At 38.0% G+C, this 25,973-nt stretch overlaps 1 protein-coding gene across 1 annotated transcript in view; it reads right to left on the minus strand.

The window, feature by feature from the left end:
• The window catches only part of Sema3d (semaphorin 3D), a 259,497-nt gene that overhangs the window by 119,890 nt on the left and 113,634 nt on the right, over positions 1-25,973 (minus strand). Inside the window, exon 3 of the mRNA XM_004662307.2 lies at positions 16,779-16,939. Coding sequence (XP_004662364.2) covers positions 16,779-16,939 — 161 coding nt within the window. The remainder of the gene's footprint in view (positions 1-16,778; positions 16,940-25,973) is intronic.

Here is a 25,973-nt window from a genome sequence, read left to right on the forward strand (position 1 = left end):
ACCTCACAGTGCCTGACACTACCTACACAAGGTAATTACTATGGGATACTGTTTGCAATCATGAAAGTTTTTAATTATAAAAATAATAATAAATAAAAATAAAAATGTTTTTCTCTATATTTTTATTATTTATATTTATTTTTCCTTTTCAAAGCATGTGTCTCTATAGCTCAGGTGGCCTTGAATTCATGACTTCAGCCTTGTGAGTATTGCACTTACAGATGTGCATCACCATGCCTCGCTTTTCTGGCTTTATATAAATTACATGTATAGTCACACCAGAACGTCTTACTCATTTTTATTCATGGTGATCATGAATCAGCATTTTTCTAGTTGTGTCTCCTCCCTATTCTCCACAGCTTCTAATAATTACCAATTTACTCACAGCTTCTGTGAGAGACTCACTTTGTTTAGATTTAACATATGACTAAAATTCAGCAGTTGTCTGTGTGTGTTTTATTTCACTTAACATAATAATCTCCAAATCCATAAATGTTTTTAATGATAGAGTTTCATAGTTTTGGTGGAAAGAATTAGGTCTTCAGTGTTTGTGTGTGTGTGTGTGTGTGTGTGTGTGTGTTTGTGTGTGTGTGTGTGTAGTTCACTTATTACTGAACAGACTCTCTTTATGTGGCATGTGTGCATGTTTGTATGTCTGGTCTCATGTGTGTGTACACATATTTATGTGGTTGCCCATGAGGAATCTAGAGATTGACATCAAATGAAATTTTCAATCCTTCTTCATTTCCACTTCCTGAGGCAGAGCCTCTCCCTTAACCTTAAGTTTGCAAATTCAGGTAGTCTACCTAGTCAACTTGTCCCAAAAAGCTGATGTAGGCATGTAAGTTAGTTCTAGAAGCACAAACTTCTGTGATGACATTTGCATGGCAAAGCCTTTTTCCACTGAGCCATCTCCCCAGCTCCAGGTGATGGACTCATTGTTAAGTTATCTTAATTTGTTTTCAATGTAAATACTACTCAGTATCCATGGGAGCACTGGCACCCCTTTTCCATATTTGTTTCCTTTGGATACATACTTCAGAGTAGGATTGCTGATAGTCCTATTCTTCAATTTTTGGAAATTTCCATACATTTTCCAAAATGATTATATTAATTTGCACTGTTATCGACATTGTACAAAATTTCTCTTTTCTAAAGATCCCCACTATCATTTTATAAAAGCCAGTCTTATTGGAGTGCTTTTAATTCCCCTGATTTTAAGCATTTTTCATACCTGTTGGCCGTTTTTTAAAATACTTTTTATTTATTTACCAGAGAAAGAGAGAGAGAGAGAAAGACACACACACACACAGATAGAGATAGATAGATAGATAGATAGATAGATAGATAGATAGATAGATAGATAGATAGATGATGCATAGATAGATAGATAGATAGATAGATAGATAGATGATAGATAGATAGAGATAGATAGTGAGATAAAGAGAGAGAGACAGAGGAGATAATATGTGCTCCAGTGCCTCAAGCCACTGGAAACAAACTCCAGATGCATACACCAACTTGTGCATCCGGCTTACATAGGTACTGGGAAACAAAGCTGGGTCCTTAGGCTTCTCAGGCAAGCACATTAACCAGTAAATCATCTCTACAGTCCCCATTTGTCAGTTGTGAGATCCTTCCCCCACCATACTTTTTTTTCTTTGCATATTGAAAATTATGCCTAAAGTGTCACATATGTTAGACAAGCATTTTACCACTAAGGTTGCCATCTATTGCCCATATACACTAAATATTTACTATTTACATGTTATATTTCTCTAGTAATTGCATATGAGCTTTTTGAGACTCTCATATATACTGGATATTAACTCCTTATGTGCTATACAGATGAAAATTCTTTCAGGAAAATTTTTAATCTTCATAGAAGTTATATAAGTTGTCCCATCACTTTGAAGATTATTTCATTTGATGCCTAGAAAAGTTATGGTTGGATATAATTTCATTTGTCCTTTCTTTTAGGGTTGTGGTGGTTTGATTCAGGTGGTCCCCATAAAATTAGGTGTTCTGAATGCTAGGTTCCCAGCTGATGGAGCTTTGGAAATTAACACCTCTAGGAGGCAGTGTATTGTTGGGGGCAGGCTTATGGGTGTTATATCCAGTTTCCCCTTGACAGTGTTTGGCACACTCTCCTGTTGCTATTGTTCACCTTATGTTGGCCATGGAGTAATGTCCACCCTCTGCTCATGCCATTGTTTCCCCTGCCATCATGGAACTTCCCCTTGAGTCAGTAAGACAAAATAAATCCTTTTCTTTTCCCAAAAGCTGCTTTTCATTGAGTTACTTCTGTCAGAAATGCTAACCTGATTTTAACTGTAATGTTGGTACCAGGAATGGGGCCATTTGCTGCTAGATACCTGACTATGTGGTTTGGCCTTTTGGAGCTGATTTTCCAGAGGAATGTGGAAAGATTTGAAACTGTGGCCTAAGAGATGCCTTGTAGTTCCATAAGTACAGCTTAGTGGACTACTCTGGTAACAGTTGAAAGACCTGAATATATTAAGAACTATGGACTGTGAGGTTTGGCATGTGAGAGTGATAGAGAGCTTTGTCTGGACTGAGCTAGAGGCAGTTTGTGTGAGAGGCTTGCTGTTGTGCCTGTGTCCTGAGAACTTGTGCAGGGCTGCTTTGCATGGAAATGGACTGGTGTGAGCAGAAGGATTTAGCACAGAAATGAAATTTTTGGGCTGAAACCTCTTCTTGATCAGCTGTAACTATATGAGATTATAACCTTTGTGACTGGGCCAAATGACCTGCACTAGGGCACCAGGAAGAATGTAGATTCTTTTGAAGGGGTCTGAGTGCTCAAGGAGTGTCCTCTTCTTCAAAGTCTGTTTTATTCCCCCCTGGATAAACAAATTGACACCCTACCTGGTATTGTGGAGTATAAGAAATGCAGGTGGGCTAGAGAGATGGCTTAGCGGTTAAGTGCTTGCCTGTGAAGCCTAAGGACCCTGGTTCGAGGTTTGATTCTCCAGGACCCACATTAGCCAGATTCACAAGGAGGCGCATGCATCTGGAGTTCATTTGTGGCCAGAGGCCCTGGCATGCCCATTCTGTCTCCCTCTCTCTATCTGCCTCTTTCTCTCTCTCTGTCCATCACTTTCAAATAAACAAAAATAAACAAAAAAAAAAAAAAAGAAATGCAGGAAAGGGAGGGTCATTGAACTTGCAATGTGGTCTTGTGTTTTGGAAATGGCCATGGGCAGTGTGAAGCAGGTTTGCTGGATGCCTGCATGAACACCCGATGAGGCAGTAAGGATGAACCGTGGATTGAAGTGGAGAGACAGTGGAGATGCCGAGACCATGAGATGGCTGCTAAGAAAAGCTGCTGGTCCCAGATGAAGTTTTCCAGGACTGTGAGTAGGCTAGCTGGAGGGGTGGAATTGGATCTTGAGAGAATTGTTGCTGGTTACAATTATCAGACTGGGAGATTTGTCACTGGCTAGAGTTGAACTTGCAGCTACAGAGTTTGATGTTTGCCCTGGTTGTTTTCAATCTTGTATGGGCTAAATATTTCTTTGCTATGTCCAGTGCTATATTTTGCAGTGTGAATGTTTAATCTGTGTCATTATGGGTTTTGGGGAGATTTTTTTGTTATTATGGATCAGTTAAAAGATCTGGGACTATGGGGATATATGAACATCATTAGGATTGATAAAAATCTATTTGGGAACTTTTAAACTTGGACTGAATGCATTGCGTTTTAGATCATGTATGGTTATCAGTGTATGGAGGCCAGGTGTGAAATGTGGTGGTTTGATTCAGGTGTACCCAATAAATTTAGGTGTTCTGAATATTAGGTTCCCAGCTGATGGGGACTTCTCCTGAAGGCTGTGTACTGTTGGGGGTGAGTTTATGGGGGTTATAGCCAGCTCCCCTTGCTAGTGATTGGCAAACTCTCCTGTTGCTATTGTCTACCTTACATTGGCTAGGGAATGATGTCTGTCCTCTGCTCATGACATCATTTTCCCCTGCCATCATGGACCTTCCCCTTGAGTCTATGAGCCAAAATTAATCATTTTTCCCCCAAAAGCTGTTCTTGATTGGGTAATTTCTGCCAACAATGTGAACTGAACTGGAATAGGGGTCTTGCTTTGAAAAATGCCCTGTGCCTTTTTCAAGGATTTGAAATATTTCTTCCATTTCTTCTAGTAGCTTCATTGTTTCTGGTATCCCCTTAAGTCTTTAGTCCATTTGAAGTTGTGCAAGTTTGATGAGCTAAGGCTCTATTTAGATTCTTTTGTATGTAGACAACCTATTTTCTTGTCATTATTTATTGAAAAAAAAATTCAATGAAATATCTAGTACCTGTGTTGAAATTAGTTTATGTAGAAGATATGCGGTTAGTTGATGTCTCTGTTCTGTTCCATTGGTCTGTTTCTGTTTTTAATGATAGGACAAAATTGTTTAGACAATATTAGCTTTGGTAATATTTTATAATTTTTTTAAATTTTTATTTATTTATTTGAAAGTGACAGAAAGAGAAAGAGGGAGAGAGAGAGAGAAAGAGAGAGAGAGAAAGAGAGAGAATAGGTATGCTGGGGCCTCCAGCCACTGCAAACGAACTCCAGACATGTATGCCCCCTTGTGCATCTGGCATAATGTGGGTCCTAGTAAATCGAGCCTTGAACTGGGTTCCTTAGGCTTCACAGGCAGATGCTTAACCACTCAGCAATCTCTCCAGCCTGATGTATCTTTTGAAATAAAGTGTGATGCCTCCAACTTTGTCCATTGTGGCAAAAAGACTTGGTTCAATTTAAATTTCTCAATTTTTTGAGATAATTTTAACACTGACATATGATCAATACTGGTGAGCATTTGATGTACTCATGAAAAGAATAGATGTTCTACAGATGGTCCATTAGGTTTTCTATTTCTGTTAGATATTTAGTGTAAGGTTCAATTTGACTGTTAAGTCTCCAGGATGATATGTCTATTGCTTTGAAGTCTATTGTTCATTGTATTAATATTGTCTTTATATATGTGGGTATTCTAATGTCATGCATATACACATAGGACTTTTTTTGCATAGTTATTTTTTTCTTATTATTTTGAGGGGATTTGATTTGTTTGGGATGTGATAATCCAGTTTTGGTCCATATATATATATATATATATATATATATATATATATATATATTTTTTTTTTTTTTTTTTGGTTTTTCGAGGTAGGGTCTCACTCTAGCCCAGGCTGACCTGGAATTCACTATGGAGTCTCAGGGTGGCCTCAAACTCACGCGATCCTCCTACCTCTGCCTCCCGAGTGCTGGGATTAAAGGCGTGCACTACCACACCCAGCTTGGTCCATATTTTAATTCATGTGTGTCTTTTGAGATAAATTGAGTTTCCTGGAGGCAAGATATAGTTGGCCAGTAAAACTGATGTTAATGTGATTCTTGCCTGATTCTCATAGTCATAAAGAAAATGGATGATCTCAGGGGTACACTAAGACCCACATTGTAACTTGTGGAGATGTAGGGCCAAATTTCAGTGCATTCCACTGGGGTGTTAGTCTCTATCTGGGGATACTTCAAGCACTTGTCCACTGATAGCTAGGCTGCTCAAACCTGGTGACAGGATAGTAGAGAAAATTCTTGACCTTTAAGGCCCATAACAAGCTAGGTCACAGCAGAGTCTTACAGTTGCAGGGTTGTTTGTAGTCACAAGTAGGTGAGTATCACTCTGAGCCAGCTCCAAGGCTGACAAGGATGCACGCCAAACATGGAGTGAATGCTGATATCATGTAGATAATTTTGTGATGCTGAGGCATCAACATCGAGCTCTGGACTCAATATGGGATCGTTGCATTCTTCCTTCTCTTGTTTTTCATTTGGGTGAGTCTAGTCCTGAGCTCCAAGATACAAAATCCTGTTCAAACTTCTCTTAACTGCTCTGTAATGGGTGGAGTGTCACTTTATCCCCTACTGTTTATGATAGGGCAAGTAATTGTAAAGACAGTTTAGTCATCTGTCGTAAGACACTTTCAGTGGGTCATTAGCTTAGAGATAGGAATTTGAAGTTTCTGCTTGGCACTCATTTTTGCTGATACAGGGTTTTAAGTCTGAGGGCCTGGATCTAATTCCTTTTCTCTTTCTAATGTGGGAGGAATGTCTCTCCATGCTATGAGAGAGGGAGGAGAAATGACAGTTGAGATTCTTTCCTCCTTAGGCCTTCTTCAATATGATTTCCTTTTTATAATATTAAAACTAGGCATGATGGTCTCTCACTTGGCCTCAGTTCTTATTAAGGTGGCTGAATATGTAAACAGATGTTTAATAGGCATGTTTTGGGAAAAGACATTTCTGGAGGATTTTACTTGGCAATAATCTTTCTGTTTCTTTGTATTACCTTTTATTTATTTTGAGAGGTAGGGTCTCTTTGTCACCCAGGCTGACCTGGAACTGACTATGTAGAATCAGGCTGACCATGAAAACACAGTTACCCTCCTTCCTCTGCCTACAGAGTGCTGGCTTGGTGAGAAAACTCTTAACCAGTGTGTGATTAGGGACCATTATATATCTTCATGGGAGGGGGGAAATCATTGGGGTCATAGTATTAATTTTTACATGTATAAAATAAAAGTTTGCTAGAAACATGTCAAAATGCTATTGGAATAAGTAAATCAATAAACACATACATAAATAAATAAAATGCTACTATAATCACATCATGAAATGCTGGAGTGTTCATTTGTTAATTAAAATAAATTTCACATTTTATGTCTATTCTTTTTTAAAAAATATTTTATTATTTATTTATTTGAGAGAGAAAGAGACAGAGAGAGAAAGAAATAGTGGGGCATGCCAGGGCACCCAGCCACTGCAAATGAATTCCAGATATATGAGCTATCTGGTGCATCTGGCTTACATGTGTACATTGAACCTACATCCTTTGGCTTTGCAGGCAAGCACCTTAACCAATAAGCCATCTCTCTAGCCCTTTATATCTATCCTTAATTACTATCTCATTTCCTCTTATTCCATACAAATATCTGCATTTCCACTATGTAAGTACATATGTAATAACTTTTAATGTCTCCATTCATATATTTAAAATATGCACATGTATTTAAACCCATAAACAGCTAAACCATATGTAACAAACTTTTTAAAAATTACATTGTGTTCTCTTCAATAGATAGGTGGCCTTCTGAGTGACAATGAATCTCTTAAAACAAAGCAGGTATCAAGCAAAGAGGCAAGACATGAATCTAACAATGATACAGATCAAGAAACTGAACTTTTAGGGGCACAGCATCATGGAGTGAGTAGGACAGAGCCCTGTTTCCCTTCTCCTCCTAGTTCCCTGTGAGTAGGCCAGATCCCTGTTTCTGGCTTCTCCCAGCTCCCTGGTCCAGGTACCCTGCACAGGATTGTGTGTGGGCAGGTACTGGAAGGAAGGAGTGAGTAGGCCAGATACCTGTTTCCCTGCTCCTAGTGCCCTGGTAGGTCCCACTGTACCTTGCTTGTTGAGGTGTGGTACCTGGGTGGGATGAGGAATTAGGCTTTTTGCTCTGGTATCCTGACTGGCCACTGAACCAACATCCCTATTACCTGAGTCAGAGGGTGTACAGGCCAAAGGACAAAACTTTGCTTCCTCCACAACAAAATGATCTCCCTAAAAGTGGTAGACAACAATGCAAAAAAAAGTTAATGAAAATCCAGGTGTGGTGGTGCACACCTTTAATCACAGCACTCAGGAGGCAGAGGTAGGAGCATCACCATGAGATCAAGGCAACCCCGAGACTATCTACTGAATTCCAAATTATCCTGGACTAGAATGAAACTCTACCTCAAAAAAGGGGGGATGAAAGATGGCTTAGAGGTTAAGGCATTTGCCTGCAAAGCCAAAGGACATTGGTTCGATTATCTAGGACCCATGTAAGCCAGATGCATGCATATGGAGTCTGTCGGCAGTGGCTGAAGGCCCTCATTTGACCATTTTCTCTCTCTCTTTCTCTCCCTGTGTCTTTCTCTATCTCAAATAACTAACTAATAAAATATTACTTTTTAAAAAGCCAATGAAAGTCAGAAAACTGAGAGATCTTCACCAAGCATGCTTACTCCTACAATGGAAGACCCCAGTGAAATAAAAAAAAATAGAGAGAAATTAATTCCAAAAATGAAAACACAACAACCAATGAGACCCTAATAAAAAGACTCACTTGACTGGAAGCAAATCATCAAAGAACCAATAATTTTATCAATGAAATTGAATTGTCTCTTAAACTGATTGGCTTTTGATAGTAGGCTTAACTCAATTGAAGAAAATGTTAGAACCCTCAAAGGAGATATGAATGAATTGAAGGTGAGTCAAGAAATTGAAGATCTCAAAAACTGATTGATTAAGCTTAATGAAGACTTGATCAAATGCAAGAATGAATTCCAGGAAGCATCATGGAAATCAGAACTTGAACTGAAATCATACCTCAAAAAAGAGATGGACATGATGCAAAATAATGTATCAGAAAACAAAATTCAAACAGAAATAATAAAAACCTTTCTAGAACCCCTCACAAACAGTTATTCCTGTGGAAGACAGAACCTGTGACCTAGAAGACAAGATGGAATAAATTGATCTAGAGGACAAGAACTTTGCCAATTTCAAATAATCAAGTAAACAGAATACAAGAGAACTGTGGGATACCCTAAAATGACCAAACATCTGCATTATGAGTATACCAGAAGGAGAGGAAATCCAGGCCAGAGGCATAGAGAAAATATTCAACAAATTTATTGTAGAAAATTTTCTGAATCTCCCAAAAGAGAGGCCCATCCAGACACAAGAAGCTCACAGAACACCAAACAGACAGGATAAAAGAAACTCCAAGGCCTATAATAGTTAAACCTCTCAACAATGAAAACAATGAGAGAGTGTTAAAAGCAGAAAAAGAGAAACAATTCACAAAATACAAAGGCAATCTCATCAGATTTACATCATATTTCTCAATGGAAACGCTGAAAGCCAGAAGGACCTAGAATGGAACACTTCAAAGTCTTAAAAACTATGGTTTCCAACCCAAGCTACTCTACTCAGCAGAAGTATCCCTCATAATAGATGGTGAAAGAAAAACTTTCCCTGAAAAGTGTCAACTCTATGATTATATGAACACAAACCAAACCTACAGAGAACACTTGAGGGAATACTCCACACAGAACAATCAAACAAACAATCTCTAGAGCCAACAAGAAGATCGCATTAACCAAAATAGACCAGGTACAAAATAGTACAAAACAGAAGAAAGCAGCAAAGCCCATAGAATACCACATCATGTTAGGGATTAATTCAAACCTCACAGCAATAACCTTAAATATTAATAGTCTTAACTCACCAATCAAAAGACACAGGTTATAAGGGCAGATTAAAATACTTGAACCATCTATCTGCTGTCTTCAAGAAACCCAACTCACCACTAAACATAGACACATCCTCAGCGTGAAAGGATGGAAAAGGATATTTCAAGCAAATGGAATTCAAAAAAAAAAAAAAAAAGGTGTTGCTCTATCTGATAAAAAAAGAGTTTAAACCAAATGTAATAAAAAATGAAAAGAAGGCCAATTCTTTTTTTTTTTTTTTTTATTAATTAGTTTAGTATTCAGCAAATACAGTCAGTTTGGTACCATTATTAGGCTCATCCGTGACCTACCCTCTCCCCTTGGCCCCTCCTTGTTGAGGTATATGGGTCATGCATTGTGGAGTAAGCCCGCAGTTATGGGTAAAATAAATGTCTCTGCATATCATGACCCAACATGTGGCTCTGACATTCTTTCCGCACCCTCTTCTGCAAAATTTCCCTGAGCTATGTTGGGTTCATTTTTGGTCTGCTTCAGTGATGAGGTATTGGGGCCTTCTGGGACTCTGGCTCTCTCATTTGGTAGGAGTTGATTTTTTTCTGTGTTGATCTCCTTCCCCCTTGTGCTGGTATCCGGTTCTTCAGGAAAGCAGCACCCCTGCTTCTTTTGCCATTTTTTTCCTTAGTTTCAGCCAGGCCCTTTTGAGGTATGATGGGGTGGCTCTCTCCTTAGGGTCTATATCTCTCTGAAAAAGAGAAGTACATTCTCAAGCGGGGAGAAATTTAGCACCAGGACAAATGAGATAACCCTTACTTTTTTTATATACAGAATTTAATAGGTATAGGCCCTCTTGTAGCCCATGATTGACGGTAGCTTGATAATGGAGAGTGGGCTTATGTTAGGATATGGGTCTGACTTGTTTCCCAGCTCCAGCTATGGGTCCCATACCACTGAGGGGATCAGTTAACTAAATCAAGGGCAGTTGGTTCCCCAACATGACTGTGTGCTACTACTGCACTTGTGTGAGCATCAGGACATGTTATTTGCTGCTAAGTAGGTTAGACCATGAGTTGCTTGGACAGATATTGGTCATTTTCCCGAGTTACCCATGTAGTAACCCACTGGCACTAGACACGCTGACTGTCCTGGGACTGACTCTCTTCCAATTTTCAGCCATGACGTTCCATATTACATGTCAACCACATAAGGTGTCTTCAGCTCTAGGGTCTTACCACTAACCTTTGTTGGGTCATCATGTACTCTGACAGAAATCTGTCTTTCTTTTAGGAAACCTTGTAGGTCTCTCTGATCAAAAGCTCATTGTGGATGATAGCCACATGCTGCTACTGGGAATTACAGGTCAGTGCCCTCTAAGCAATGAAGGAAAAAGATAAGTAATATACAAGAGTTAGAGAGGAGAGAGAGAGAAGAGAGAGAGAGAGAGAGAGAGAAGGGAGAGGGGAAGAGGGAGGGAAGGAAGATGTAGAAGATTAAGGTTAGTCTTCATCATACCCTCTCCAGTGTCTTGTGGTTCAGGTGTTCCCTGTAAGGGACTGGTGAAGGTTCTGCCATTTGGTCTGCCTTTTAGGAAGTAGAATTTTATGGTACCATTGCCCTTTGGGTCTAGATTTGTGTTTCTCACCCTTCGATGCCCTCCCCTCCCTGCAGATCCATCCTAGTGTCTAGTCCATGAGATGCTTGCTGGGTATGTAAGGCATCTTGGGTGGATTAAGGTTAGGTGCTGTAGATGAGTGAGACTATGTGGCAATTATTTTTCTGTGACTGGGTAAGTTCACTGAGAATGATTTGTTCCAGGTTCAACCATATTTCCTCAAATATCATTGTGTCATTTTTTCTTACTGTTGTATAGAATTCCATTGTGTAGCTATACCACATCTTAGTTATCCATTCTTCTAGTGAGGAACATCTGGGTTGATTCCAGCTCTTAGCTATTACAAATTGAGCTGCTATAAACATGATTGAGCAAATCTCTCTGGCCTGTGTTTTGAAGGTTTTAGGGTACATGCCCAGTAGAGAAATAACTGTGTCTGTTGGTATCTCTATAGTCAGCTTTTTCAGGAGTCTCCATATTGCTTTCCAAAGTGGTTGTACCATCCTACATTCCCACCAACTGTGGATGAGTGTTCCTACTTCTCCACATTCTCGCCAGCATTTATTTTCATTTGATTATTTGATGTTTGCTATTCTTTTTGGGGTAAGGTAGAATCTCATAGTTGCTTTAATTTGCATTTCTGAGATGATTAGGGATGATGAACATTTTCTTAAGTGTGTGTTTACCATTTGTATTTCTTCCTCTGTGAACTGCCTGTTCAGCTCTGCCCCATTTTGTGAGCGGGATGTTTGACTTCTTACTGTCTAGATTTTTGAGTTCTTTGTCGATTCTAGAGATTAGGCTTCTTCAGTTGGATGACCCACAGATATTTTTCTCCCCATTTTGTGAGTAATCTATTGGCTTTGCTTATTTTATGCATGTCTGCAAAGAAACTCTTCAGCTTCATGTGATCCTATTGGTTGAGTGGCTTCTTAAGATAGTGAGCTACTGGGGTTTTGTTTAGTAAGACTTTTTCCATTCCCATATCATGTAAAGTACTTCCTAAATTTTCTTCTTGTAGTATTAAAGTTTCTGGTCTTATATTGAGGTCTTTGATCCATTTGGACTTGAATGTAGTACATGGTGAAATGTGTGGATCAAGTTTCAGTTTCCTGCATATAGTTATCCAGTTTGTAGAGCACCATTTGTTGAAGATGCTGTCTTTTTGCCAGCCTATATTGTTCAGGCCTTTGTCAAATATCAAGTAACTATTGTTTCTTGGCCCAAAGTCTGGGTCGTCAAGTCTATTCCCTTGGTATGCACTCCTGTTTTCATGCCAGTACCATGCTGTTTTTATTACTATGGCTTTGTCAAATAGCTTTAGATCAGGTATGTTGATGCCTCCAGAGGTATTTCTTTTTTTTTCTCCAGAGGATATGTTTGGATATGCGAGGCTTTCTGCCTTTCCATATGAAATTTGAGATCATATTTTCTATCTCTGTGAAGAACACTGTTGGGATTTTAATTGGAATTGCATTAAATTTGTATATTGTCTTTGGTAGGATTGCCATATCCACAATAATAATTCTGCCTATCCAGGAGCATGGGGAATTGTATTGATCTTTTGCTTCTTTGATTTCATTATTCCAAGGTATTATGTTGTTGTTGTTGCTACTGAAAATAGGACCATGTCCCTTATTTCTTTCTTTGTATCTTTGTCATTTGCATATAGACAGGCTACTGAATTTTGTGCAGTGATTGAAATTGAAATTGAAATTTAATCCACACATTTTGCCATGCACTACACTCAAGTCCAAATGGATCAATGCACTCAATATATGACCAGAATCTCGACTAGTACTGGAAGAAAATATAGGTAGTACTTTCCATGATATAGGAATGGAAAAAGACTTCCTGAACAAAACCCCAGTAGCTCACTATCTTAAACAGTCACTCAACCAATGGGATCACATGAAGCTGAAGAGTTTCTTTACAGACAAGCATACAATAAGCTAAGCCAACAGATTACCCACACAATGGGAGAAAATATTTGCTGGTTATCCAACTGACAGAGGACTAATCTCTAGACTACAAAGAACCCAACAATCTAAACAGTAAGAAGTCAAACACCCCACTCACAAAATGGAGCAAAGGGCTCAACATGCAGTTTACAGAGGAAGAAATACAAATGGCAAACACACACTTAAGAAAATGTTTATCATCCCTAATCCTTAGGGAAATGCAAATTAAAACAACTATGAGATTCTACCTTACCCCTATAAAGATAGCAAACATCAAAAGATCAAATGAAAATAAATGCTGGCAAGGATTTGGAGAAGTAGGAACCCTCATCCACCATTGGTGGGATATACGATGGTACAACCACTTTGGAAAGCAATATGGAGACTCCTGAAAAAGCTGCCTGTAGAGATATCAACAGACCCAGTTATTCCCTTACTGGGCATTTACCCTAAAACCTTCAGACCACAGGCCAGAGAGATTTGCTCAATCATGTTTGTAGTGGCTCAATTTGTAATAGCTAAGAGCTGGAATCAACCTAGATGTTCCTCACTAGAAGAATGGATAACTAAGATGTGGTATAGTTACACAATGGAATTCTATACAGCAGTAAGAAAAAAAAAAAAATGAAACATTTAAATTTGAGGAAAAATGGTTGAACCTGGAACAGATCTTTCTCAGTGAACTTACCCAATCACAGAAAAATTATTGCCACATAGTCTCACTCATCTACAGCACCTAGCCTGAATCTACCCAAGATGCCTTACATATCCAGCAAGCATCTTGTGGACTAGACAACAGAATGGGTGGGGAGGGAGAGAAGGGCAATGGAGGGGGTGGGAAACACAAATCTGGATGCACATGGCAATGGCACCACAAAATTCTCCATCATAAAAGGGATACAAATGGCTGAACCTTCACTAGTCCCTTACAGAGAACACCTGAGCCACAAGACACTGGAGAGGATATGGTGAAGACTGACTTTAATGTTCTACAACTACCCTCTCTCCCTCTCTCTTCCTCTCTCTGTCTCTCTCTCTCTCTCTCTTCTCTCTAACTCTTTTATATTAGTTTTTTTTTTAATTATTTCTTTTCTTAGTGGGCACTGACCTGTAACTCCCAGTAGCAGCATGTGGCTATCATCCACAATGAGCTTTTGATCAGAGAGACCTACAAGATTTCCTAAAAGAAAGACAGATTTCTGTCAGAGTACTTGATGACCCACCAAAGGTTAGTGGTAAGATCCTAGTGCTGAAGACACCATATGTGGTTAACACATAAAATGAAATGGCATGGTTTGAATCTGGAAGAGGGTCAGTCCCCAGTCAGTCAGTGTGTCTAGTGCCAGAAGGTGCACATGGGCAACTGGGGGAAAATGACCAATATCTGTTCAAGCAACTCATGGTCTAACCTACTTAGCAGCAAATAACATGTCCTGATGCTCACACAAGTGCAGTAGTGGCACACAGCCATGGTGTGAAATCAACTGCTCTTGTTTCGGCTAACTGATACTCTCAGTGGTAAGGGACCCATAGCTGGAGCTGGGAAACAAGTCAGGGCCATATCCAAACATAAGCCTGCTCTTCATTACCAAGCTACCACCAATTGTGGGCTACAAGAGGGCCTACACCTATTAAATTCTCTTTAAGAAAGTAAGGGTTATCCCATTTGTCTGGTGCTAACTTAATCTCCGTTGGAGAAGCGGTTCTCTTTTTCAAGTAGATGTAGATCCTAAGGAGAGGGCCACCCCATCATATCTCAAAAGAGCTCCAGCTGCAACTAAGAGCAATTGGCAAAACAAGCAAGAGTGCTGTTTTCTCAGAGTACTGGGTACCAGCACAAGCGTGTAGGAGATCAACAGAGAAAAAAATCAAATCCTACCAAATCAGAGATCCCTAGACCCAGAGGCCCTCAACACCTCATTACTGAAGCAGACCAAAGATGAACCTAATATGCCTCAGGGACATTTTGTGGAAGAGGGGGCAGAAAGAATGCCAGAGCCACATGTTGGGACATGATATGCATGACCCATATACCTCAACGAGGAGGGGTCAAGGGGAGGGTGTAGGTAGCCTAGTAATGGTACCAAATTGACTGTATTTGCTGTGTACAAAACTAATTAATAAAAAAAAAAGAAAAGATCAGACAACCTACTCCATAAGTGGGGCAGAGAACTGAAGAGGGAGTTCTCAGAGGAAGAATTATAAATTCCTAACACACTTAAGAAAATCTTCAACATCTCTAACCGTTAAAGAAATGGAAATTAAAACAGTTATGAGAAAATACCTTACATGAGTAAGGATAGCAAACATTAAAAAATCAAATGAAAACAATTGTTGATGAGGATGTTTGAAATACAGCCCTCATTCCTTGTCTGTTGGAATGTAAGCTGGGAAAAGAGGAAGGGTGGGGGGCACAAAATTGAACTGATATTGAACTGGTATCATAGAATCTCATTTCCTGGAAGTTAGACTGAAAAGTTGAATCCTCAAAGGGACCTTAAGGGGAGTACCTCAGTCCAAGTTCCTTGGAGAGGGTGAGATGAGGCCTAACCTTAATTTTCTCCGGTTTCTCTTCTTCTCTTCTTTCTCTTCTCTTCTCTTCTCTTCTCTTCTCTTCTCTTCTCTTCTCTTCTCTTCTCTTCTCTTCTCTTCTCCTCTCCTCTCCTCTCCTCTCCTCTCCTCTCCTCTCCTCTCCTCTCCTCTCCTCTCCTCTCCTCTCCCCTCCCCTCCCCTCCCCTCCCTTCCCCTTCTCTCTCTCTCTTTTCTTTTTATTTGGCAATGGCCTGTAATTCCCTGTATCAGGATGTAGTTAGCATCCACAATGAGCTGATGATTGGAGAGACCTAGAAGGTCTCCTAAAACAAACAAGACAGACTTCTGTCAAAGCACTTGATTACTCACCAGAGGTTAATGGTAAGACCCTATTGATGAAGACACCATATAGTATCAGCATGGAACATGGAGAGAACTGGTTGGAATCAGGAAGAGAGCCGGTCTCCAGAGAGTTAGCCCATTTAGTACTGGAAGGTGCTACATGACCTACTTGGGGAAAGTGGCCAACATCTGTCCAAGCAGGTCAAAGTCTAAGCTATGCAGAAGCAAACAACCTGATGCTATGCTCACACAAGTAAAGTAGTGGCACACAGCCAAGGTGGGTAACCAGCTAGTCTTGGATTGGCTAACAGATCTACTCAGTGGAAAGGAACCTATATCTTGGAAACAAGTCAAAATCATATCCAGATAATAATTTTGCTTCCCAATGTTAACCTCCCACTAATCCTGGGCTTCAAGAGGGTCTACACCCTTTAAATTCTTTCTAAATTAATAATGGTTATTTCATTTAACCGTTGCTGACTTCACTCTCCTTTGAAGATTCTGATTCTCTTTTACAGATGGGAGCAGGTCCTGAGGAGATAAACAATTCAGCACACTTCACTCAGGAACCAGCTGAAGCCACAGAGGAATTGGGGAAATGACCAAGAGTTCTGCTTTCTTAGTGAATCTGATATCAGCACAAGGGTGAAGGAGATAAACACTGTTGACATGCAACACCTACCAAACCAGAAATCCAGAGGCTCCTAAGAGCCCATCACTGAAGTATACTTAAAATGCACCCAAAGTGGGTCAGGAAATTTTGCAGAAGGTGATGGGGAGTTTATTAGAGCCACAAGTAGTGACATTATGCACAGAAACATTTGCTTCCCCCCATAACTGGCTGATGTCCCCACAATGCAAAACCCACAATCCCCACGGGGTTGACCTGTATCCCCATGAAGAGGGCCTCTTCAGAAAAGGGGAAGGGATTAGGAAAATGATGGTACCAACATGTGTTGTTTACATACCAATTATGTCCATATCTAATAAAAATTAATTAAAAAAAAAGAAACTGACCTTCTTAAAATTTTTGTTTAAGTCAACCAGACTGAGCAGGAAAATGTGGTCCTTGGCGCCTAGGAGTAGTCTGCCCCTTTCCTCATCTAAAAGAAGAGTCTGGAAATCCAGTCCTTCAGATGAACCCAAAAAGGGAATGCAGCTATTTGAATATAGTAAATCTGTAGGAAAGGGAAGGAAAGAAAGAACAAAACAAATCTTAGTATGACAAATATTTACTTGATTAATTTATACCTATACATATACACATATATGTCTACATACATATATTCTCTCTCTCTCTCTCTCTCTCTCTCTCTCTCTCTCTCCATATATATATATAACTTTATTTGATAGAGACAAAGGGAGAGAGAGGGAGGGAGGGAGAGAGAGAGGGAGAGGGAGAGGGAGAGGGAGAGGGAGAGGGAGAGGGAGAGGGAGAGGGAGAGCATGTCAGGGCCTTCAGCCACTGCAAACAAACTCCAGATGCATGTGTCCCCTTATGCAACTGGCTAACATGAGTCCTGGGAAATTGAGCAATGGTCCTTTGGCTTTGCAGTCAAACCCCTTAACCACTAAACCATTCCTCCAGCCCATATGGTGCAATTTTATAACTGTACATATACAACATGAATACTCCACTTTAGATATATGCTAACAGATTATAACAGGTACTCCTTTAGAAATGAATGTGAGTTATAATATTTGCATTTTGTTGCTACAATTTTTTGTATAAAATGAATAAAATTGATGTGAAACTGAAAAAATATTTTAAAAACATGTTCATATCCATAACTTCTTCCTTGCATTAACATTTAAAATGATAAAATGAATTGACATATGGATAAAATAAGCAGAAACCTGCATCATAAATACTATAGCATTTCTCCCCTTGTACTTAAAAATTATATGGTTAGTATACAAAATAATGGTTTATATATAATGTTTCATACATCTGTCATGGTATTTTGCTCATATTTACTTCTTTGTTTCCTACTCTGTTCCCTCCTTCCACCTAAAATGATACATTCTTTTCCTCAAATAGTCTTCCTTCTCCTTTTTTAACACACACACACACACACACACACACACACACACACACACGTTAAATCCAGAATTGGAATTGTAGTGAAGATATGAATTTGTCTTAGTGATATTCCATTGTCTATATGAACTATAATAGTTCATCCATTCACCTATGTAATGATATCTATGTTAGTTTCAAGTTCTGGCAGCTATTAAAAAGTGTTATTGAGATTTGTATGCAATGGATTTATGTGTGTGTACACATCCATTGTAGGCACATACATTGTTGAGTTCTTTTGAGTAAACTGTCAGAAACATGATTGCTGGAACACATGTTTAATTTTATAAAAAACTTCCCAATTTTTCTTCCAAGATGCCTGTGCCATTTTGTATTTCCCCCAGAGATAAATGAGTGTCCCTGCTGCTTTCTCTCCTTATGGGCATGTAGTGTTTAAAGTGCAGTTCTAATACATATATAGTGAGATACTGTCTAATTTTATTCCTCATATATTATTGCTATATAATACCCTTTCATGTCCTTGTTTTACATTTGTATATCTTTTCTGGTGAGGTAACTATTAAGGTCTTTGGTCCATTGTTTAAAATCATGTTTTTGTTTTTGTTTTTTTTTTCTTAGTGCTGAATTGATGTAGATCTTTGTGTATTTGGGATACTTGTCCTTTATCAGATAGGTCCTTTTGAGTTTTTGCCACTATTTTAAATGTGTAAGATAATGAAATAAACAAAGAGACCAAACGTAAGCAAGCAAATCCTAAATAATATTTGAACTGAAACTAGCACTGGAATCATAATTTTAATATGCAGACGACCTACAAGTGAACTAACATAAGTAGGACTTTGTAAGTGAAGGTACACAGATGTATATCCCTCAGTCATGTGACATGGTGACAAAGCTTGGGATGAATTGGATTTTATAGTTTGCATTCTCTGTGATACTTGTCTGTAGGCCAAAATTCTCTGTTGTGTTTGCAGTATTCATATATAGACACTTCTAAAAAAGCCAACTCTTTGTAAAGGGTTTCATTACATTCTAAGTACCTACAAAAATATCTCAATACCATTTTGAGTATTGAAAACCAATGAGGTTAATAGTTAGTAAATTATTGTTTATTATGGGAGAGTTTAAAACCAAGTGAGAGTTTTAAAGTAATAAATATTTATTGATGAGAAATATAAAAAAGAGATTATCAGAAATAGACATGAAATTGTTTCTAAGAATATGCCAGATCCTTCCTCTGTAAAATGAATCTTTGAGACTTAAAATTTAAGGGGTATGTATTCTACCATTAACTGTGGCCTTTCACATTTTGGGCATTCTCTTCACTGTTTTTTTCCTCCTGAAAAATAAGTAATAGTTATTTTCCCTAACATCTACACCAGACTTGGGTTAGTTTTGACAAACCAAAAGTTAGTAGCCTGAAAAAGGCATGTTAGGATCTGCTGAAATCTCAAGTGGGTATTATTTATTAATATTTATTGAATATAGTCTGTGTATATTGCAGAAAATTTTGAATTCTATATGCACTATTTTAACTAAGTTAAATATAACTTTTAGTTATTTCTAGTGTTTTGGTTTTTTGAAGCAATATCTCACTGTAGCTCAAGCTATCTGTAACTTAATGTGTACCCTAGGCTTACCTGAAACTTAGAAAATTATCTTCTTACTTTATTCTCATGAGTACTGGGTTTCAATGTATGTACACAATACTAGCATTTTAGTCATTTTTTTAAGATAAGATTGAGTTCCAATTTTTGTTTAAGCTTCAAATGTTATAAGCCTATTTTTAGGGCCCATTACCAATGTTACATTTTGGTTATAAGTAGAACAGAAAAGAAAATAGTAGAATGGCTAAGACAGGTTAAAGCCTTAATAGGAGAAGACATTTCATACCAGTGTTCTTTCCGTCAGGGAATTCTGTACTTTCCATAGGATTTCACTTATGTAACAGAGGTTGAAATATACAAGATCAAAAGTGTGTGAGGAGATGCCCAGGAATACATTTTCATCTAATTAATGAAGAAACATAATTTATAAGATATATTACTATTATTTCAAGTTATCATGGATCATAAATTTTTGGATCATGATTGTTTTGATCTATGAATTTTAATTGAAATTAAAAATTGAACATGACAGTATGATGTGCAACAGTGTGAGATTTAAGTCAAAACATCTCACTGGTTGTATGATCTAGTTATCTAAGATAAGTCTGTGACCTCTCTGTTATATAATAGAACTATTATAAAATAGAAACTATGCATAAGTCATGTAAGTCTGAGGAATAATTAACACTGGATAAACACTTGGCTGGCACACATTAAGTGCTATCTGAGGTTAAAAAAAAAGTACAGTGATAAAGATGTGGTTGGGTTTTGTGTGGGTAGGTGTGTGAGGCATGCCTGTGTGTTCCTATTTGTATACAAATGTGAGTGGAGCCTGGTGTTCTCCTCAAATCTATCTTATTTTTTGAGACAATCTCTCACTGAATTTGGAAATCACCAGTCTGGTTATAAGAGTACAAGATATCCTGTTGTCTTTGCCCTGATGCTGGGATTACAGGCGCACATTCTGCTGAAAATATTTATGTGTTGCTGGTGATCTAAACTCAGGTCTTCATACTTACATGGCCAGCTCTTTAACCAATGAGCTATCTCCCCAGATCCATGATTTTTTTTTTAATCTATGTTCAATTGCCAACTGAAAATATCTTAAGGACACATTGCATCATATTCTCATGCCATTCACATTACTTCATCTCATGAGATCAGTATTGTGTGAAATCACATGATTGCAAAATGTCCAGCACTGTTTAATACATATTTTGATAGCTATAATATGCATTCATCTTTTTGTTATTGCTCATTGTACTAATTATTATGCTGATTATTACTTATTATAAATATCTATTTCTAGTCTGTAATAATTAACATAGGTAATATGTGTTGAAAAACAAAATATATAGAGAGCTCTGTCTTCTTTCCAATTTCAGAACCCAGGGTTGGGGACATCCTGGGAAGTATCCTCTGTAAAAAAAGAAGTTAATGGAGTCTGAGCTCCTACAAAAGACCAGGTTCTACTTTGTATCTGAATCCCCAGTACCTAACTTAGAGTATGCAAAAATTAAGTACTTAATAAATATTTGTGATATTGAAGAAATTCAGTCTACTAGATGTAGAAAATATATCAGGTCAGTGAGAAGTGAAACCAGACATAATGGCAGTACCCAGATAACGAGGGCATATCATATCAGGCTGGGGAGTTTGGCTGTTATGTAGGTGACTGGAAAACATGAACATTTTATAAGCAGGAAAGTGACAAGGACTGTAACTGAGTGTTAGAAAGATAAGCATGACTGCAGTATTTAGGATGGATGAGGATGGGGATTGGTGGCGTCAGGGAGACTACCCAGGAATTTCTGAAACATGGAGAGTCCCTGATTACAGCACTGTGAATGGGAGAAGGAAAGCATACATTTAAGCACTATAGATTTCATTTTTTGCCTCTACTTACACAACGAGAAAACATAAAGTTGACATAGTCATTTTCTCTATTCGATTTCACCATAACAAATTCTGTTTGGTTTATTTTCAAAAATACTTAACAAGAAGACAGCTGCCAAAATATTGACTAGGGGAATCATCATTTCTAAATAATTTAATGATGCCACAGGGCAATATTAGCATCAGAATAATTAAACCATACTTCACCCATTCCTTGTAGCTAAATGAAATAGAGTAGAACATTACATATGAGCATTTCTAAAGCTGACACACACATTATAAAAAGACCTTGGGACACAGATCGGAACAGGTTCACTCTTCCCCAAAGAGCTTATCTTTCTTGCATTTTTGCCAAGCCAAGCCAAGTCATTTTTTTAGTTTACATGGTATCATCAACTAAAACCCAGAATTAAAAGAAAATGTATTCTACATTTAAAACTAATATGCATTGTAAATTGACTGGCTGTGCTGGATATAAACTTCTTTATTTTAGGTTTTAGATATTTTTCACATTTTAAAGCCTTAAGATCTGGTCAGGAACTCTTCATTCATCCACAATCCCTTTAGTGAAAGAAGGAGGATTCCATTGCCCATGCACCTTCCATAGGAGGTCTGTTCTGTGTTTGGCTAACATCCCACCCTCAATTCAAATTCACCAGAATTCATATATGGGCTCTAAATTTCTCTTTGTTTTACTTCCACAGACTCTGGAACTATTCCCCACTGCCTTCTGTCAATTAGGCATGCTGTCAGTGCATTTCCCTGATATCCCTCTCACCTATTTCAGGTTCTGGAGTGTATTTTTTTTTTTTTTTTTGCATTGGTAAAATATGATGACTAGGCTTCTGCGAGAGAATGAAAATACTTAGTAGCAGAGGCCAGTAAGTTAAAAAGGAGACATAAAGGGTAGAGAAAGGAAGGGAGGAGGATACTTAATAGGTTGATATTGTATATATGTAATTACAATGATTGTAATGGGGAGGTAATATGATGAAGAATGGAATTTCAAATGGGAAAGTGTGGGGGTGGGGAGGGAGGGAATTACCATGGGATATATTTTATAATCATGGAAAACGTTAATAAAAATTAAAAAAAAATGTATACATTATAAAACAAGAAACACTAAAAAGCAAGACAATATAAATCCACCTAATATTATTAATGCATCAGAAATGACCTCCAGTGAGAACGAGTAAGAGGAAATGTCTGAGAAAGATTTCAAAAGAATGATTGTAAATATGTTCAAAGAAGTCAGAGAACAAATCAAAGGAGTCAAAGAGGAACTCAAAGAGGAAGTCAGAGGAATCAAAATAGATGCAGGAAACAGATTTCATTAAATAAAGAAGGCAATACAAGACATAAATAAGGAAATAGATATAATAAAGAAAAACCAGTCAGAATTACTAGCAATGAAGAACACAGTTAATGAAATAAAAAACTCTGTAGAAAATCTCCCCAGAATGGATGCAGGAGGGGACAGAATATCTAAGCTAGAAGACCAGGTGGCAGATCTAATACAGGCCAACAAAGAGAAAGACAAACTTATAGAAAAGTATGAGAGGGAATTTCAAGATATTCGGAACACTATGAAAAGATCCAATATAAGAATTCAGTGCATAGTAGAAGGAGAAGAATTCCACTCCAAAGGCATAGTAGGCGTCTTCAACAAAATTATAGAAGAAAGCTTCCCCCAAATTGGGAAAGAGGTGCCAATGCAGATATAGGGAGCACTTAGAACCCTAGCCAGACAAAACCTGGAAAGAATCTCTCCTTGCCATATTATAATCAAACTACCAAACACACAAACAAAAGAAAAAATATTGAAAGAAGTTAGAGAGAAAAATCAAGTTACCTTCAAAGGCAAGCCCATCAGGATTACAGCGGATTATTCAACACAAACTTTTAAAGCCAGAAGAGCTTGGAGAGATATATTCCAAGTTCTGAAAGATAACAACTGTCAACCAAGGTTACTTTATCCCGCAAAGCTATTGATTCAAATAGAGAAATAAGGACATTCCATGAAAAAAGTAGGTTAAAGGAGTATTTTAAGACAAAACCAGCTCTACAGAAAATACTTGATAGAATCCTCCATGCTGAAGAAAAGGGAAAGTACACATATAAGGAAAGTGGAAAAAGCAAGCAATACTCAAATACTAGTTAACACAAGAGAGCAAAGGTAGAACCAGAACCACAAAAAAAAAAAATAAAAAATGGAAAACATATATACACACCTTTCAATAATATCTCTGAATATCAACGGCTTCAATGCCCCAACCAAAAGACATAGGTTTGCAGACTGGGCTAAAAAGCAGGATCCTACAACTTGTTGTCTCCAAGAAACTCACCTTTCTACAAAGTATGGACATTCTCTTAGGGTGAAAGGTTTCAAAAAGGTATTTCAAGCAAATGGGCCTAGAAAACAATCAAGGGTTGGTTGCTATCCTAATATCTGACAAGGTAGACTTCAGTCCAACGTTGGTCAAGAAAGATCAGGAAGATCACTTTATATTGATTAAGGGCACACTTCAACAGGAAGACATTACAATCCTAAACATATATGTACCTAACATGGGGGATCCCAAATTCATCAAACATACACTATTAGAACTAAGGTCACAGATAACACCAAACACAGTGGTAGTGGGTGACTTTAACACCCCACTCTCATCAATTGACAGGTCATCCCAAGAAAAAATAAACAGAGAGGTATCTGGTCTAAATGAGGTCATAGAAGGAATGGACCTAACAGATATATACAGGACATTTAATCCAAATGCTGCAGAATATACATTCTTTTCAGCAGCACATAGAACATTCTCTTAAATAGACCATATATTAGGACACAAAGCAAATCTTAACAAATTCAGGAAAATTGAAATAATTCCTTGCATTCTATCTGACCACAATGGAATTAACCTACAAATCAGTAGCAAGAAAAAATGATGAAAACTAAACAATACACTACTAAATGATGAATAGGTCAATGAAGAAATCAATAAGGAAATCAAAAAATTTATACAGTCAAATGATAATGAGAACACAACATACCAAAATCTCTGGGACACAATGAAGGCAGTTCTAAGAGGTAAATTTATAGCCTTATGTGCCTATATTAAGAAACTAGAAAGGTCATCATTAAACATCCTAGAATGTTCACCTCAATGTCTTGGAAAAAGAAGAACAAGCCAAACCAAAAATCAGGAGACGGGAAGAAATAATAAAGATTGGGGCAGAAATTAATGAAATAGAAACAAACAAACAAACAAACAATTCAAAGAATTAATGAAACAAAGAGTCGGTTCCTTGAAAGGATAAACAAGAGTGATAAACCATTAGCAAATCTGACTAAAAGAGAGAAGAGACACAAATTAATAAAATCAGAGATGAAAAAGGTAACATCACAACAGATTCCAGAGAAATTCAAAAATCATAGGGACTTCCTATAAAAGCATATGCTCCACAAAGTATGAAAATCTGACAGAAATGGATGATTTCCTTGATTTATATGACCTACCTAAATTAAATGAAGATGAGATTAATCACTTAAATAGACCTATAATGAGCATGAAGGTCCAAATAGTTATCAATAATCTCCCAACTAAAAAAAGCCCAGGCCCAGATGGATTGACTGCTGAATTTTACCACACCTTCAAGGAAGAGCTAACACCATTGTTTCTTAAGCTTTTCCAGGAAATAGAAAAAGAAGGAATTCTACCAAACTCCTTCTATGAGGCCAGCATCACCCTGATAACAAAACTAGGCAAAGATAGAACAAAAAAAGAAAATTACAGACCAATCACCCTCATGAACATAGATGCAAAAATTCTCAACAAAATATTGGCAAACAGAATACAAGAGTATATCAAAAAGATCATTCACCCTGACCAAGTAGGCTTTATCCCAGAGATGCAGGGATGGTTCAATATATGCAAATCTATAAATGCAATACATTATAAAAATGGGTTGAAGGACAAAAATCACATGATCATCTCATTAGACGCAGAGAAAGTGTTTGAGAAATCCAACATCCCTTCATGATAAAAGCCCTACCGACTGGGAATAGAAGGAATATATGTCAATATAATAAAAGCTATTTATGACAAGCCGACAGCCAACATAATACTAAATGGAGAAAATCTGGAAGCTTTTCCACTAAAATCAGGAGCAAGACAAGGATGTTCACTGTCCCCACTTTTAGTTAATATAGTTTTGGAAATCTTAGCCATAGCAATAAAGCAAGAGACACACATAAAAGGGATACAAATTGGAAAAGAAGAGATCAAGTTATCATTATTTGCAGATGACATGATTCTATACATAAAGGACCCAAAAGACTCTACTAGCAAACATTTAGAGCTGATAAAAACCTACAGCTGACTTCTGGTCAAGATGGCGACCACCTAGCAGCACTACAGACAACAAGGGAAACAAAGGCAAGTATTCAAGGGAAATTAGAAATTTTCTGCAAGAGGGAGGCCACAGATTAGGATAAAAGAGGGAACAACACACCCCTGTGTGCCCCGTGCCCCCACGCATGCCCCACACCTCCCCTGTGTCCCCCAGGCACCCTGCGCCCCCCCCATGCCCCGCACACCCCCCTGCGCGTGCTCCCCGCCCCGCAAAAACAGTGCGCCCCTCGCCCCCCCAGACTGACCAGAGCACCCCATG

Source organism: Jaculus jaculus, chromosome 10 (genome assembly GCF_020740685.1).
Source record: "Jaculus jaculus isolate mJacJac1 chromosome 10, mJacJac1.mat.Y.cur, whole genome shotgun sequence".
NCBI lineage: Eukaryota > Metazoa > Chordata > Mammalia > Rodentia > Dipodidae > Jaculus > Jaculus jaculus.